We start from the raw sequence: 17,689 nt of genomic DNA, 5'->3' as shown, positions 1-17,689 counted from the left end.
CTTGTAAGTGCACCTCCCTTCAAAACACATACACTTACCGAAAAATCTACACTGATGTTTTTGGAAAATCCTTTTGAGGTCAGGATTAAAGTATATGGAAAGAAAGGTTTATTTCCCATTCAGCCATTAATAGATTTGACACAATGGAGCTCTATGTGGATAGTACATAAAGTTTAACTTATCGGATTAGCATCTCCCTATAAAGGCGTGGGTGACATTGCTCACCATTATTGATGGACAAATGGCACAATGACCCCAATGAGGAGCAGATGTGCAGTTAAGAGCAAATAACCTAAGGTCGCTGTGTTTCTCCGCAAAATGGCCTTTCTGTCTCACCGTTCTAATGTATCAAATGTGTGAAGTTGCTCCATTAATGCAGAAGAATATTAAACTCACCATAGAAATTTAAATTGTGTAATTACACATGTAAACATCTTATTAACAACTTGTTGATTATTACCTAATTAACCTGTCAGGCATTGAAAATTAAGTGTGGATTCTCACTTTTTCAGATTTTCGTTGTTAATTGAAAACATCTTTTTTGCATTGATTTTATTTTTCCCTTTAGTCCCTTTTCTTCTCTCACTTAACCAACTTTTTCCTGTCATTTTTTTTTATTTGACTCAGTCTAATTTATGTTTGTCACTTTTGCACTTTTATTTCTCAATTCTTTAATCTGATCACCAGGTCGATGTAAAAGTTAGAAATTAGATGGAATAACACTTATTTTTAATGGGCTTGTTTTACCTAAATGAGATTTGGTCCTGTTTAGAGCATGCCAGAGATTATAAATTGGGTGACTGCAGGCCCACCAGGAGATTGAGCCCAATATTTCTTAGCACTATTAACATTAGCCTACCGGACACCTGTATAGTGTCAGCATGATCTATGTGGTCACTAAGCATGCAACTCCCATTTCTGTCCTCACCAAAGTCAATTAGAAAGGTGCAAACTCTAACCATTGAATAGTCATGTAAAAACAAATAGAACATCGAGTTAAAATCGCCAGTGAGGCACAAATTAAAAGGTCTTCATTCTGATGATGAGACGGTGACAAAAGTTCTTTAAGGCTGATAGTCTACTTGTCCAAGTGTTTTCCAAGGATCTTGCCTTGCTCCCTAATTGTTTACAGGTTTTTCTTTCCATGAACCTCAGTGCATCATGCTGCACCCCCACCTCCCCAGTCTCTGCCACAATGACGATCACAGATCTGGCAATCTAATGAGGCCACTCACAGCTTTGGACTTCATCAGGGCAGTGGATTTTGTGGGCAGGATTGAGACAGAAGAATGATCACCATGTCCTTCCTCCCCTGCGATCTTTACCATCTCCAGAGCATCATTTTTATGTAGCTTGAGAGTGACTCCTGTAACGCTGAGTCCTTTGAGGTTTGCCAATCTACCCTGAGCACCACTGAGTGCAGAAATAGCAATGTACCTGTCATTGGGAAACACTCGATTCTAGTTTCAGTGCAAATAAAATCTCAATCCTCTCCTCAGTCAACTTCACTTTCTTTTTTGAGAAAGGGCTAAGTCTTCTCATTTAATGCATTGACAAATTAGTGCATCAGTAGTAAGTGTGACTCATTTTCTAAATGACAATCTCTTGGTTTGTTCTGTCAGCTTGGAGATTCCTTTGTTCTCATGTTGCACTGCTAGTTAACTCGACCAATCAGCTTTATTTTGGGCAAAAACAAAATCAAGCTAAAGGATGGACCAAGTCTATCTGATGACCTCCACCATTAGGGGTCCTGCTACAAGGAAATGCTCTTAAAACAGGCAGTGTGCCTCTGATGGTGTGAAAAACAGTCCCTGTTCTAACGTTGCAAATCTCATTTGGCTGATTATGGAAAGCAATTGATTCTGACACTGACACACCTGGATATCAACAGAATATTAGATAGACAAATTAAGTCTCACACAGAATAGAAGATCCACACTAACAATTTTTTTACACGCCTGTGCCTCAGGAGCAATACACATTATCTCACAAATCTCATTTATTCCTGAGCACAGTGTTTATTTCTGTGTGTCTGTGCACAAGCATCAATAGCCTGGGAGAACTCACTGCACGGATGAAGAAGCCACTGATAGCAAGCATTAGGAAGGTGTAGTGATGCCGCAAAGCAGATGGAAGGAAATGGAAAAAGGTCAAGCACTAAAATTAGTAAATTAGAGAAGGAAAATAACCTGCAAACTGATGCACACAGCAGCCAAGTAAATAATACTTGTTAAATGTATTGAGGTAGGGAGGCAAATAAATATTTTGTTCCTCATATATTTCTATGCAACTCATTATCATTTCTTTCCGTGTCATTTTAGATTTCTTGAAACAAGCTCAGAACAAAATGGAAATTCTCCGGCAAATGCTTCCGTATCCAGATTCAGGAATGTTTGGCATTTTGTTGAAAACATAGGTACAGCACTATGAATTATCAGTGTCTTGGAATATTTCAAGCTATTACTTCTATGCAATTTATAGAGGCTTTTGTCATTAGTTTCCTCCCTGAAATACAAGTATTCAGAACTCTGAGTAAATTTAAACATTCAATTTGTTTCTTAGTTCCTCACCCCCTATTTGTTTCCCCCTCCCCTTTTTTGATGGTTTTATAATGCGTATCAGTGAAACAAAGGCTGTTGACATGGGGGAGTGTCTGAGCCCGACAATGTGTGGGAAGGTGAATTAACAATAGCACATAGTTATTAGTGCTAGGTGCTTCAGAAAGAGAAATTTCCATTGTGTGTTCGTGTTGCTTAAGTTTTCCTGCATTAACAGTTTCAAACCAACGAGGAGCAGAATTTTGTCCCAGATCTTCCGTTGATAACTCAGTGGAAACCAGTCCCACATCACTCTCCCTGTGCCGGCCACCTGCTCCATTGTTTGATGTCCAGCTAATTTGTACCCTAACACAGACATGGGTGCAAATGGTCAGTAAAGTCAGTTGTCTGTTCTGTTATTGCTGCTAATGGCGCAACTAAGAGATGAAGCCTTAGGAGGCTGATAGCTTGGGCCTTTATGATCAGAGCTGTGTTGGACATTTGTTGTCACATTTCCAGAGAAAATCCTTTTCAGGGCACCACCTGGGCAAAATATATTGGGACCAAAGTCCTTTCTGATTAGATCCTGGCCAATGCAGGACATTAAATTGGCAACTGCTTGGTTGCAGGATTTAATGAAAAGGTGACCTAGTCAGCATTGGACTCTGCTCTGGATTTCTGTCAGGGATTGGTCCTGCAGGCTTCTCTCTGCTCAGATGGCCACACTCAGAGGAAGCTGCAAAAACTAAACTCCTTGTCATTGTAAAACTGTTTACATGTTAGGATCATTGAAAATTGAGGGTTTCCTATCCAATGCCATTTACAAATAATTAACATCCCTCACTTTATAACCCCACCATACACCATCTCTGCTTCTCCCTAGACCACAGCTGATGCTGGACAAGATGACTTTGCAATAATGGAGTTACACCTCTTAGGATCACTTCTAATAAATGCTGCTCTCGTGAACTCTCTGTTGATCCCAGCCTCTCTGTCTCTCCAGCACCGACAATTCACGGCTGAAGGAATCTTGCACTAACCGCTGATATCACTCAGAGAGTACTACTAGAGCTGGTAGAGCAGAGGTACCCAGCAGTAAGTGTTCCCCTTCTGCACAGTCTCCACAGAATACCCCGAGCAGCAGTACAGGAGCAGGAGGTGCCACTGCAGACTCATGCCAGAGCCATGCTCTGAGATTTCCATGTGGGTAATTACCAACAGGGATGTTGGTACCGATGCATTATTTTCCTAACTGCTTTCAGAGAGAGGTTGTAACTTGCCAATTTCTCTCAGAGTTCTCAGCACCCACCTTACACTCACAGGCATAACATGTGCACAAATCACAGAAACATGCACACAGCATATAAATGAATATACACAAACACGTTTCCACTTAAACACACACACACACACACACACACACACACACACACACACACACACACACACACACACACACACACACACACACACACACACACACACACACACACACACACACACACACACACACACACACACACACACACACACACACACACCTCCCCAAGGTCTGCTTAACTAGTTTAACTGCGTGGTTTTTTCCATATTTTCCTAAAGTTAATCTTTTTTTCTGGGAAATTTTTACCAAAGTGGCTTTCTTGCCTCATGGGTCAGAAGGTTGTTGTGCCAATCCCACTCAGGATTTGAACACATAATCCAAGCTGACACTTGTGGGTAGTTACTAAAATAAAACCCTATTTACTGTTTACTTTCTCAGTATTGTTTGCACAACTTTACGGCACATGATTGACTGTTGTACATTACAACAAGGAATGCGCTTCTTTGAGGTTAGATCATGCACTAAACTAGATGGTATTTTGACTAACCCATATATCCTCAAATAGCCCCACAACAGCAGTAATCTTTTATGTCAAGTGAGAAATAGTAAAATAAAGTTAGATAACAAATTATTCAAAAAGATAAAAGTTGACATCCCTTAAAACTTAACAGCTTTATTGAAAAATACCACACAATGTCTCTTACCAGGTCATTCTGCATAAGAATAGCTTACTTATTTAAACCATTAAGTCACAGCAATAAGGTAAACCCAGTTTCATTATCATAATGCCAGAATTACAAAGCAGAACCGTGATTAGAGATTGCAAGTTTTGGTTGGGCATATTCCAGAGGTCATCACTCAGTGACATTTAACTACAGTTATAAAGGGGCTAAAGGGAGGGGGCAATGTGAAGGTAACACTGGCATCAGAAAATTGCAGCATCTCATAAGATAGTTGGGAGAGGGAGTGTAAGTGGCATTTTAGCATCTGGGAGAAGCATAGAGTTTTCCAACATATAACAGTCGCAGAGCATGTCTAATTATGTCTGAGAATTCTGCATGATATTGCACCTATATTTGTTGCAATATAGTTTAGAAGGTTACATTAAAAAGCACAATTCGGGAGGGGTGGCTAAACCTAGTCTTCGCCCTCTCAGAAGCTAAGGTCTTGAAGGAATCGCCTGCAGAAGATCTCACAGCCGGTATTTTCAAATGAGGTCAACACATAGTCACATAGCATAAATATTGCAAGAGATTACCACTATTTGGGGCAAATCTCGGGCGTGTGCTTGCTCAGTCAGGGTGCAATGTGTAAGGAGGGTGGCGAGCATAATTTCTTATCTGACCCTTACTAACCATCCTTATCTGGGAGAGCAGGGTGGGTGGGGAGTCTGGTGAAAGGGTGGCTTCCTTCAAAATATGAAAACATATTAATGAATCTTCTAGTGGGGTCTTGGCTATTAGTCATGCTGGTAATTCTGTTAACTGCTCTCCACCAGCTTCTTTCCAGTCAACTTACAAATCCCCCATCAATATTTTCAAAGGAGAAGAAGACTGTTGGGCTTCCTCTAGCCCAAGCGTTTGCACTGATCCCTTCTGACATTTTCAGTCAGAAGCTCCTCCCCAAGTATCCGCCCACAAAGGCAACTCCTCCACAAGGTGGCACCGTTTCCAAGGGTAACTGCCCCCACAGGTCTGACACCTTCCCAAGTGTAGATGATGCCAAAGGTAAATCCAGGGCAACGTCAGTGCCAAACATGTATTCAGGCCAGATTTTTATTGATTCTACTGCAGCATTACCAAAGATAAAGAAAGTAGAGCCTAGAGTGCTGAGTATTTGTCTTGAGGCATTTATTTTTGTTTATGTTTTCTTGACCTTTGCTTTTTCCTTTATTGGTTACCCCAGTGATGAAATTCATGTAAAAAATAGCAGGACTGGTGGTGACATATTAATTAGATATCCACTGACTGAGACAAATTTTCCAATGACATGAGCTTGTACCTCCTTCAAGACAGTTGAGAGAATGTAAATCCAAATTACTAAGTAATTCTGGAATAAAAAGCTGTCGTCACAGTGAAACTACTAAACTGTGTTAAAGAATTTGTGTCTCTAATAATTCTGAGGGAAGGAAATCGCTGTCCCGTCTCTGAAATGGCCTAACAAGCTAATGCTGGTCAGGTTGGGTGGAAATAATGGGTAGAAAATAAATTCTGCATTGCTTAAATTCTGTGAATGAATGAAAGGAACTCAACTGGAAAGATGAATGAATAATGAGAGTTTGGTCATGAACTTGGGTTCTGGGAAGCACAAATAATTGGTCTACATGATTATGTTTTCTTTCGCTCCCCTGTGGGAGAGATCTTTGTCGTTGTTGATTTCATTTTAATGATGGCAGTGGTTACCTGAAGACCATTCAGCATATTAAGGTCAGAAGTATGAATATTGATTTCTTTGTCTGCTGGTTCCTTTGATTTAACAGGTTCCCTTCACTTGACAGCCTGGCAAGGGTCTTAATTAATATCACACAGAATGCTTCTAGGTTTAGTTAGTCAAAGGCATCAAATGCTGAAAAAAAATTAATGCAATAATTTGTCTTATCCTAGAACTTCTGTATCAGGAATATCGGGAGAAGAGTACATATCAAGAAATTGAGGCAAGGCGCATGCAGGATTGCACTGAAAAGAACAGAACAGAGTTTGCAAATGAAGCCAAACCTCAGGAAGTAAAAAGTGACACCAGTATTGCCACTCAAGTGCCATCACAGCCAGTTAAACTCAGTCCGAGTTCGAGTAATTTGGGCATGAAATTATGGCAGAACACAGAGAAAGTAAGAAACAGCACAGTGTTGAGTACGCTCAGTCGCAAGGAAATTAAACTCCAGGAGGTAAGAAAGACAAATAGAAATATGACCTGTGAGTAGCTTTATATTTCAATATGCTATTCATTCCAGAATCCCTATGATTATTCTGTAAAATGTTTCCGTGGATTAATTTCACAAACTTACAAAATCCCACAGTGTGAAGTGAATAAAATCACACATCTGAAAAGCTTCTTCATCTGGTCGACAAGTTAAACCTGTACTGTGAGCACTGTAAATGATTTAAATTGTACAGCAATATCGGAAACAAAACTTAATTAAGTTTTTATTGTTTACATAACAATAATACAAAATACTCCAACAGCACTTTCCAAACCTATCTTCCAAAATGATGACTTCTACCATGAAAAGGCAAGAGCAGCAGGTTTCTGGGAACAAGATTCCCCTCACACATGTACACCAGATGGAACATATCACTGTTTTTTCAATGCCACTGGGTCTTAAGTCCTGGAACAAGCTGCCTTGGGAGCACTGTGTTTACGTTCACCCGAAGTACTGCAGTGGTTCAAGAGGAAGGCTTACCCATCATCTTCCCAAGGGCGGCAGACATCCCTTGTATCCTGGAAAAGTGCTGGAAAGATGCAATCAAGCTGCTGGCTAGTTAAAGGTCTGGACTGGCTTGAGTTATTTTTCCAAAGTGATCCAGTAACTTATTTCAAATTTGTCTGGTGACAAATCTGATGATCTACTGTTGTGGGTTCTCTACATTTCATGCAATATCCGATGTCATCAGTTTTACTTTAACATTCCTGACAAAAATCTTTTGTTTTATTTCCTGAAATAATTTTTATCTTACTTAAATATAGTGATTTAACAGTTTATCAGCTAACAAGGGAAAAATGTTGGTCTATATAATTTGCTTTGAAATTAAGAACTCTTAAATTTTATAATCATAACATACTGTACAATTAGGAATGCCCCTTTTCATTAGTGTTATAAAGAAATAATCAAAAATATATTCTGTAGAGATTCTGATTATACTATTTATGAGGGGTGATTGATAAGTTCATGGCCTAATGTAGAAGGAGTCAATTTTAGAAAATCTAGCACATTTATTTTTCAACATAGTCCCCTCCTACATTTACACACTTAGTCCAGCGGTCATGGAAAATATGGATCCCTTCTTTGTAGAAGTCAGCGTCTTGGACCTCCAGAAGAGGTCCACAACAGGGGTGATTGATAAGTTCGTGACCTAAGGTAGAAGGAGATGAGTTATACAGTTCTCATTACGTGCACGTGCAGTTCAACTCTTTGAGTGATAATGCAGAAAGTTTGAAGTTAATAACTCATCTCCTTCCACCTTAGGCCATGAACTTATTAATCACCCCTCGTATAAAAAGGTAGTATTAAACCTCACACCTACTCTAGCCTGATCGAGGTTTGGGAGACTATGGCATGTGTGCTCAAGATGGCACATGCAATAATTTTGCTTGCATATGGCATGCAGTGCCACCTCTCAATTGTTTAACCCACCCACAATAAAAGAAAACATAACGATTATCTTTACTGCCAAATGTAGCAGTGAATGATTTTTTTTGCCACCAGAGAACAGAGAGATGCTTTCACAGGAAACATCTCATGCCAGCTTGGCGCCTGCTAGACCATTGCAAGAAAAAGTGACGTTGAATGATATGTTCTGAAATCTTTGCAGACCTTGTGTACAGATCAGTGTTTAGAAAGGGAACAGTCACAAAAACAATTTTACCTAGATATGATGTTATTTTTCAATGTCTTTTTATTCAGTTTCCATTATACTTTTATTAATAGTAAAACTGTGAATACAAGCTCAAATTGGTAATAAACTTCAAAAAAAATTCACTTGCACACCAGGGTAATTTTGAGCAGAGATTTTCATTGATTCATGAATTAGTAACAATAATGATAGACTTTTTTTTTAAAGGTAAAAGGATGAGTCCTTAACTGTTGTTACTAATCCATTAATCAATAATAAACTCTGCTCAAGATGACCACATCAAGGAAGGGAATACTTTCAAAAGGTTATTTCCAGATTGGGCGTACACTCTCAAATTGGGCGTTCACTCCTACTCTAGAGGTTTGTTTGATGATGTTTACGTAAGAATAAATGACAGTAGGTGAACAAAGTTCACTACAGAATGGCAACACAACACACGAGTTATGTGTCAACTATTTATATTTTATATATATTTGATATGGGAGTCTCCACATTTACAGATGAATATCAAGAGGAAATCACTGCAAACAGTGTGCACTCTTTTAATCCCAGTACCTACCTGGTGCAGAACTCTTGCTGTTAGTTTGAAACTTCTCAGCTACACTGTGCATCACATTTGGAAATCTGAACAAAACAGTAGCATGGAAGAGAAGTCTGAATAAGGAATGAAAAATAAATTAGAAGCAAAAAGGAGTTTTTCCAAATGTGAGTGGAGAAGTCCTGAAAACAAGAAGAAGAGTTTACGTACACAACTCAGCAGGTCAGGCAGCATCCGTGAGAAAAGAGTAGCCAACGTTTCGGGCCGAGACCCTTCATCAGGAATGGGTGGGGGGCATTCCTGAAGAGTTCTCAGCATGAGAAGAAGAGTTTGGTTGCTTTTTGTAAACTGGGTGTGGGGGTAAAGAAAATGACTTCCTGTGAAATACAAACTACTCCAATATTCCACTGTGCAAATAATGGAATTATGTGTACACCTGTAAATTGGATTTGGAATTGGTTTATTATTGTCACATGTACCGAGATACTTGTCTTCAATACTACTCTAAAGGATCAGACCAATACAGAGTGCATTAAAGTAGAACCTGGTAAAACACTAGCCATGTGGAATAAAATGTATTAGTGACAGAGAAAGTACAGTGAAGGTAAACAGTAAGGTGCAAGGTCAGAATGAGGCAGATTGTGAGGTCAAGAGTCTAACTTATACTAGGGATCTATTTATTATTCTTATAGCAGCACATTATTGATGTAGCAAGAAGCTTAGGCAGAGTCATTAGAGGGGAGGGCTGCTTTCCATGATGTGCTGGACTGTGTCCACAATTCTTTGCAGTTTCCTGTAGTCATGTGCAGAGCTGTTGCCTTACCAAGATGCTACACATCAGACAGGATGCTTTTTATGAGCATACCCATTGTAATCAATATGTGGGATCTTATCTATTCATTTAGTGAAATGTTTCTAAGATAAGGAATGTTTCTATGTAGAATACAGTAGCTAAAATGAGCAAACCAACAGCGTTAAATTTTGGCATGATATTCGTATTCATTGCATTTTCTTCAGGCAATGTTTGAGCTCGTCACATCCGAAGCTTCTTACTACAAGAGTCTGGAGATCTTGGTTTTCCACTTCATGAAATCTGAGCAACTCAGTGAGACACTCACTCCCATTGAGAAGCATCATATTTTCTCCAACATCCTTGAAATCAAAGCAGCTAGTGAAAGGTAAGTGAAGAGCACCAAGTCTTCTAAATCTATGACCTGGCAAAGACTTCCATTAGTTTCATTTTTAGTGAAATGTTTCATTACAGATAAACCATATTTTGAATAGTTAAACCTGGACTCTTTTGAGTTAGTGGTGGAGAGGAGTTCACTAAACAAACTGTTATCCACTATGGACAATCTGGCACATCCTCTCCATGACCGACTGAATAAACAGCAGAGTACCTTCTCGAACAGACTCATTCAGCTCTGCTGTCAAAAGCATCATTACAGAAAATATTTCTTATCAAGTGCAATGAGCATATACAACAGTTCATCTCTGTGCAACAGGAGAATACACATGCTAAGTGTGTTTTTAAATATTGCTGCTGTAACAAAAGAATTTCCCAATCGGGATCAATAAACTACTACTCATTATTATTAACCAAAGGATTCAAAGTACATTATTATGTAAGTGTGTATACAGTATACAACTTGAGATACATCTTTTCTCACATCTGAGAGTTAACCCTTGATATATTTTGAGGTAGATCAAGGAATTATCTATGCCTTTGTTAATATCAATTTACCAGCATCCAAATTTATACAGATTACCTGTGGCATCCTGACATTGCCTGTAGCTGAAAAATATTATGATTAGCCTGAAGTGAAATGAGTTATGTAAAGATTACTTGAGAATAATAATTTAGAGGATGAATTGCAAGATTAGTAATGCAGAGACCTGTTAATTACCTAGATGTGTGAGTTCAAATCCTACCGCAACACCTGGGAAATCAAATTCAATTAACTAAATAATTGATACACAGATACAATCCACTTACAAGCCGAACAATCAGTATAACTGAGTACTACTTGGAAATGGTGCTAAGAGAACCAAGGGCATAAAATGTGCTCTGGGTAAGTCATAGACAGATTATGACGTAGAAGTGGCCAGCTGTCTCAATGCATCTGTGCCAGAAACCCTCTGCAGTCGAATCCCATCTTCCAGTACTAGGTTACTGGCCCTGCAATCCAAGTACTTAAGAAATGTGAAGAAGGTTTTTGCTTCTACCACCCATTTAGAATGTAAGCTCCAGAATCCAATGTTTTGAGTGAAAAATTTTTCCCTCATCTCCCCCTGACACTTCTACAAATGATTGTGGTTGTTGAAAGCTCATCAGAATATCACAATCGGAAGTTTCTCAGGGCAAAGTTCTGAACCCGATCATCTTCAGTTGCTTCATCGATGATCTTCCTTCCATTGTAAGGTCAGGTCTAGGGATGGATGCAGATGATTGCATGATGTTCCATTCAGCTTGTAACTCCTGTGAGAATGAAGCAGACTGGTTCTACTGTATGTTGTACCGTGTTGTGCCAGCAGTGGAGGACTGAACAACTGCGTTGATGAATAGGTTACCAATCAATCAGGCTACATGATTCTGGATCATGTTGAGCTTTTGAGTTTTGATAGGCAAGTGGAGAGTATCATGTCACATTCCTGGCTTGCGGATAGTGGAGTCAGACAGTGCGCCATTCATTGCAGGAATTGTATATGGTCAAAAAGACAGAAGCCTGAAATACCCAGTCAAAGCCATGGCAGTTGAAAAATTTAAATTAATTTGAAACATTTTAAATTACCATATGAAACAAAAATATATTATGGTTAATTATGCTTGGGGAAACTCAGCCTAGAGTCTTTCATGTACAGAAATGTGCTATCCTTATACAATCTGACCTCAGGTGACTCCAAACCAACCGATGTGGCTAACATTGATGGATAGATACCAGAATGGTATCTGCATTGAACAGTTTGTCTCAAGGTGAGTTAGTTCTGAAGTACGTCTTGGCCTCCACCTTTGAAGATGGGAAAGTTTTTAGATTCTCTTGGTCTTCAAGTTAATGACTGGACAAGGCAGAACTGAAGAGGATCCATGGGTTATGGAATTGCTCAGTTCTGTTTACAGCTTCCAGTATGCTCCAGTTACATACAAAGACTCCTTCAACAGCACAGTCCAAACCCACAACCTTGACCTTCTGGGACTAGACAACAAATAGTGGTGTCCTACAATATCCTGTCAATCATTATCATGGCTAAGAAATGTATTTTCTGGCCCTTCGTCACTACTTGATCAAAATCCTGAAGCTTCCTGCTCAACGCTAATCCTTTTCTGGATGGACTGGAGCAGTTTAGGAAAGACTAATGCTAAGGCAATGAATGCTTGCTTTGTCAGCAGCTTCCAGAGCACTTCAATGAATGTAAAAGAAATTCCTAATGTATTTATGAAGGGAAAGAATTCTGTTCTCCCACGCAGTACTTACAATTTGGCCTTGCATTTGAATTTTGTTCTTTTTATGTTGAGCTCTCCCAGCAAGATATCTGTCCAAAGGAATTCACAATTCTAAAATATTAAGCAACAAAGTAACAACAAAGGTCAGAAAGCAAGTACAGACAAATATGCAGATATCTCACTATCATTATCAGCAAACATCACTTTATGGATTATTTATTACTTTCAGATTCTTTCGTGATCTGGAGCACCGTGTGGAAGAGGACATTGTTATCTCGGATGTCTGTGATATCGTGTACGAACACACAGTTGGCTACTTTAATGTCTACATCCCATATGTTACAAACCAGAGCTACCAAGAGGCTGCTTATCGACGATCAATGTATGTTTCACAGTTATTTTTGTGTCTGAAAGGCAGAGTGAAGCAATATTTATTCTAGAATGTGTGTTTGTGTCTATTTATGCCTGGGCACACGTCTGGCTAATTGTACTAGCAGCCTAAAAATAGCTCTAATATCTCACCCAGATGCATAACATTTTCTGGTGTTAATTTGAGGAAACAAATCTGAGTTTTAAAGAAACATGTTATTTTCTAAATACACAGCAGAGTAGGCAACATTGGGATAAAGGAGAAAAGGATTCATCTCTCAGGATTCTTCTCTGGACTGCTTCTGATGATGTGTCATAAGACACAAGAAAATAGGAACAGGAAAAGCCACTCATCTTTCTAGACCTGCCTCACCATTCAACATAATCATGGGTGTTTTATGTTGACCTCAATTCCTCTTGTATGTTAACTCCCCGTAACCCTTTTCCTTGATCTTTCAATTAGTTATTTATCTCTGTCTTAAACATACCTAATAATGTGAAGGTTTATACTTGGAGTATTGTCAACAGTTTTGGGCCCCATATATCAGAAATCGTGTGTTGTCATTGGAGAGAGTCCAGAGGAGGTTCATGAGGATGGTTCGGGAATGAAGGGGTTAACATATGAGGAGAGTTTGGCACCTTTGGGCCTGTATTCACTGGAATTTAGGAGAGTGCAGGGGGATCTCATTGAGACCTACCAAATGTTGAAAGGACTAGATAGGGTGGATGTGAAGAGGATGTCTCCTATGGTGGAGGTATCCAGAACTAGAGGGACAACCCTTTTGAACAGAGGTAAGGAGGAATTTTTTTTTTACCAAGAGGGTAGTGATTCTGTGGAATACTCTGCACAGTCAGTGTGAGGCCAAGTCTGTGGGCATCAAAGGATATGGTGAGAAGGCAGGTGTATGAAGTTGAGTGGGATCAGCCATAATGGAATGGTGGAACAGACTTGATGGGCTGAATGGCCTAATTCTGCTCCTAATATCTTACGTGCTTATGGTCTTATCTAATGATCCAAAAGACATGAAATATTAACGTGAATCATTCCCTCTCTACAGAGAGAATCTGACCTGCTTAGCCTTCCCAGCATTTTATTAATTTTAGTTCAATTTTATAGTGTCTAGACTGCTTACCTTCCCACATTGCATGAAGTGATATTTCCCATTTCTTTTGGAAATTATGGTAGTTCCGACAAGCAATGAACATTGTTTTACTTGGTTAAATATTGTTGATGAGTAAAGAATTCTTGGGGTGTGCACCTTAACAATTCCCACTATAATGAAAAATTTCAAAATGGAGCATTTAAACATCAAAATCCTATATACAATGTAACAATTGCATTTGAAAATGCTGAATTTCATGGAATCACTCTTTAATTAAAATCCACCATGGTTCCAGAGTGTGCATGCTGCTAGTGAACTGTCCTTATGCATTTACCTATAGAGAGTGTGTGACGTGGTCCCCAGTGCTTCAAATGTTTAGTGTTCTCCTTATTTCCAGATCTTCTGTCTGGCCTCAAACAACATCTGTCCTTTAAACACCGTCTAGGTGAACGAGCATGTGCATAACATTTAGCGTTGTTTTGGGATACATATGTAGGAAACAAAATCTTGAGTTATTGGGTAATTGGATGTAAAGAATACGCAGGATGTTGCTGAAGTTCACACTAGTATTGTTTCTCATTTTACAGAGCTGTTACTTTGGTTTTAACCTGGAGGAAAATATTGTAAAGAGGTTGTCTTGAGATATAAAATTTAGTTTCTGCTAAACCCAACAGCAAGTTTCCTTTCAATGGAGTTTCCAGCTGCCAGCAGCCTGAGGTCTGGTCTGAAATATTTTGGCCAGAAACTTTAATTTAACAGTTTATAAAGAAGCATTAAAGCCAGAACCAACAGGCGATGCTGAGGATGTTCTACGAGTCTGTGGTGGCCAGTGCTGTCATGTTTGCTGTTGTGTGCTGGGGCAGCAGGCTGAGGGTAGCAGACACCAACAGAATCAACAAACTCATTCGTAAGGCCAGTGATGTTGTGGGGGTGGAACTGGACTCTCTGACAGTGGTGTCTGAAAAGAGGATGCTGTCCAAGTTGCAAGCCATCTTGGACAATGTCTCCCATCCACTCCATAATGTACTGGTTAGGCACAGGAGTACGTTCAGCCAGAGACTCATTCCACTGAGATGCAACACTGAGTGTCACAGGAAGTCATTCCTGCCTGTGGCCATCAAACTTTACAACTCCTCCCTCGGAGTTTCAGACACTCTGAGCCAATAGGCTGGTCCTGGACTTATTTCCACTTGGAATGATTTACTTATTATTACTTAATTATTTATGGTTTTATATGGTTCTACACTATTCTTGGTTGCTGAGGCTGTAACGAAACCCAGTTTCCTTCGGGATCAATAAAGCATGTCTGTCCATCTGTCTATGGGACAGCTTCTTTCCACAAGTATTAGACTTTTAAATTCACATGTTTGTACATTTCAACAGTCATAACGCAAAGGATTTTATGCCCTCACATTGTAGGATGGATATAAAATTTAAATAAATTCTGAATTCCTAAAGCCTGCAAGTATTGGTAAATATTTGAGGCTGTGGATGAAGGATGCTGTGGGTTACTGAAGGTACATATAGTGATGGGGTGGTGCGAGGGACAATAGAAGTCAGATAATGTAAAGGAATGGTTAACTTGGGACCCTGCTGCATGAAGAGAGACTCGATTGTTGTAGAGAACAGATGGTGGTTGGGGCAGAAAGTGGCTGAACACGAGTGTAATTTACAGGAAGAGTGTTTGATCCGGAGGAAACACTCCTGCTCTTTTTGCCAACACAGCGCTGCAGAGCTTGTGAAAATTGTACAAGTACAGCCATTCTCACCTCCTTTCAATTGTCAGGTTTACTATTCCCTCAGGAGCAAGTTGCCAGTGGGCCAAAATGTAACAGTTGTTAAAAAAAACCTGAGCCATAATATTCAAAAGCCTACTTTCTGAGACCGGATTAGCTGCCCACCTCTCAACGCGCCTCCATTAAAACCCAAAGTGGGCATATTTGTGACAGATTGAGTTCTATTCCACAGGATTTGCGGATTAACCTCCGGCATGAAACTGCACTTTCTTTTTTAAAGGGAGAATAACCTTCAGTTTCGTAATGTGATGGCTGAACTCGAGAAAGATCCAAAATGTAGAGGACTGCCCTTCCCCTCCTTTCTCATCCTGCCTTTTCAAAGGATAACACGCTTAAAGCTACTGGTACAGGTAACAACCCAAGAACATCTTATGGAGATATTTCATTGCCTATTAGTGTGGTGATCATTACTTTATATGACAAAGGTAATCATTCATTTCATGGGGCATCAATAATACATTACTCCAAATTGCTGAATTGGGTCAAGTACCTCTCCACTTCTATACTGCACAGTAAAATGTAATTTAACAAAAAACTATTTATGAATGTTATGAATGTGTAAATATTTCACAACCATTGAAAATAATATATATATTTTTAAATTATTTAATGAAGGCTTCCCTTCACACAGAGCTCAGACAGATGTAACGTGAACATTTTGTTGCTTAAAGCTTATTTATTGGATCACCGATTTTGCAAAGAGATCATGTCATGTTCATAAAATTCGTACACAAGATGTTGCAACTTTTAAAAAATAATTAACATAATTTTGATTTGTCTGTGGACTGAAACCACATAAATATCTGACAATATCTCAATAAGGCCAGCTATCATTTTACTATCACTTATTGTGGTTGAATGAGATCATTCCTTCTTATCTGTAAGATAGTCATGTCCTCCCTGCTCTGGGAGAGAATGCAGTACACGTGGAGCCTTCCATTCCAGTTCTTCTTTGGCCCACTAAGCACTGGTATTTGTTCAAGAAATTTACAAATCATCAAAACTTTGAAGAATTAATTTATGTCTCTGAATACAATTTTGTCCATCAGAATATCTTGAAAATAGCTGAAGAAGAGTCAAGGAGAGAGAGCACAGCCGTGAGGGCACATAAAGAAATCGAGAAGGTACAAGATTAACCTCTCTTAACAGTTTAAATTAACCTTCTTTCTTCACTCCTTTTTAATGGTTTTACCTTTGGGTAATAAACATGTACAAATCTCCTAATATTCCTTATAAGTCTCCTGATATTCACTGCCGTGAATTCCAGTGTTCGGTTGCTTTTCGTCTTCTCTATTCTTACCTTCGTTACATCTTTCATGCAAGTATTTATCATTCTTGATTGCTTGCATAGTGATATTGTATGTGACAAAGGCATCACATTATATTGTGAAGAACTGTGACAACATACATATATATTATTTCATTAAGCTCCCCACTTGAGCATTACATGCACCTCTTTAGAATTTATTTCTGATCGTATGTAATATTTGATTAGGAAATCTCAGACAAGAGAAAAGGGAAAATCAGTATGTAAGCTAGCATTTAATCCATATATTTTATAAGCAAATTAGTTTACAGACAGAAAGGAAAATAAGGATTTTGGTAAATATTAATTAATATAGAGAAAGCTGAAAATAATGTCAGACAGCATCTGTGGAGAAAGAAGAACAGTTAATATTTCAGCTTAAAGTCCTTTCAAAGAAGTAGGAAAAGGTAGAAATTAAATGTGTTTTAAGTTGTAGGGAAGGACGTAGTATGGGGAAATACTAGATGAAAAAGACTGAGAGACTGAATGGTAAATAAGAGAGGGTCACTGGGGCTCATTGATCAAGCTAATCTGTTTGGAGGGGATGGAAATAAAAGACCATGAACGTGAACAGAGAAGGAGAAAATAAAAACATATCTATGCAGGAATTGTGGGATAGATGACAGTAGTCTGAAATAAAATCACAGAATACTAGAAATACCCAGCAGTCAGGCAGCATCTACGAGAGCTGACGACTTGTTATCAG

At 39.0% G+C, this 17,689-nt stretch overlaps 1 protein-coding gene across 5 annotated transcripts in view; it reads left to right on the top strand.

Moving 5' to 3' along the window:
- ngef (neuronal guanine nucleotide exchange factor) overlaps positions 1-17,689 on the top strand; it is a 71,606-nt gene that overhangs the window by 32,326 nt on the left and 21,591 nt on the right. For all 5 annotated transcript variants that reach the window (XM_073040857.1, XM_073040858.1, XM_073040860.1 and 2 more), the window contains 6 exons: positions 2,322-2,416; positions 6,462-6,742; positions 9,985-10,145; positions 12,639-12,791; positions 15,898-16,027; positions 16,727-16,801. In XM_073040857.1, coding sequence (XP_072896958.1) covers positions 2,322-2,416; positions 6,462-6,742; positions 9,985-10,145; positions 12,639-12,791; positions 15,898-16,027; positions 16,727-16,801 — 895 coding nt within the window. The remainder of the gene's footprint in view (positions 1-2,321; positions 2,417-6,461; positions 6,743-9,984; positions 10,146-12,638; positions 12,792-15,897; positions 16,028-16,726; positions 16,802-17,689) is intronic.

The sequence above is a fragment of the Hemitrygon akajei genome, chromosome 3, assembly GCF_048418815.1.
Source record: "Hemitrygon akajei chromosome 3, sHemAka1.3, whole genome shotgun sequence".
NCBI classification, from domain to species: Eukaryota; Metazoa; Chordata; class Chondrichthyes; order Myliobatiformes; family Dasyatidae; genus Hemitrygon; species Hemitrygon akajei.
The sequence above is the reverse complement of the archived record's forward strand: the minus strand, read 5'-3'. Positions and strand labels throughout refer to the sequence as shown.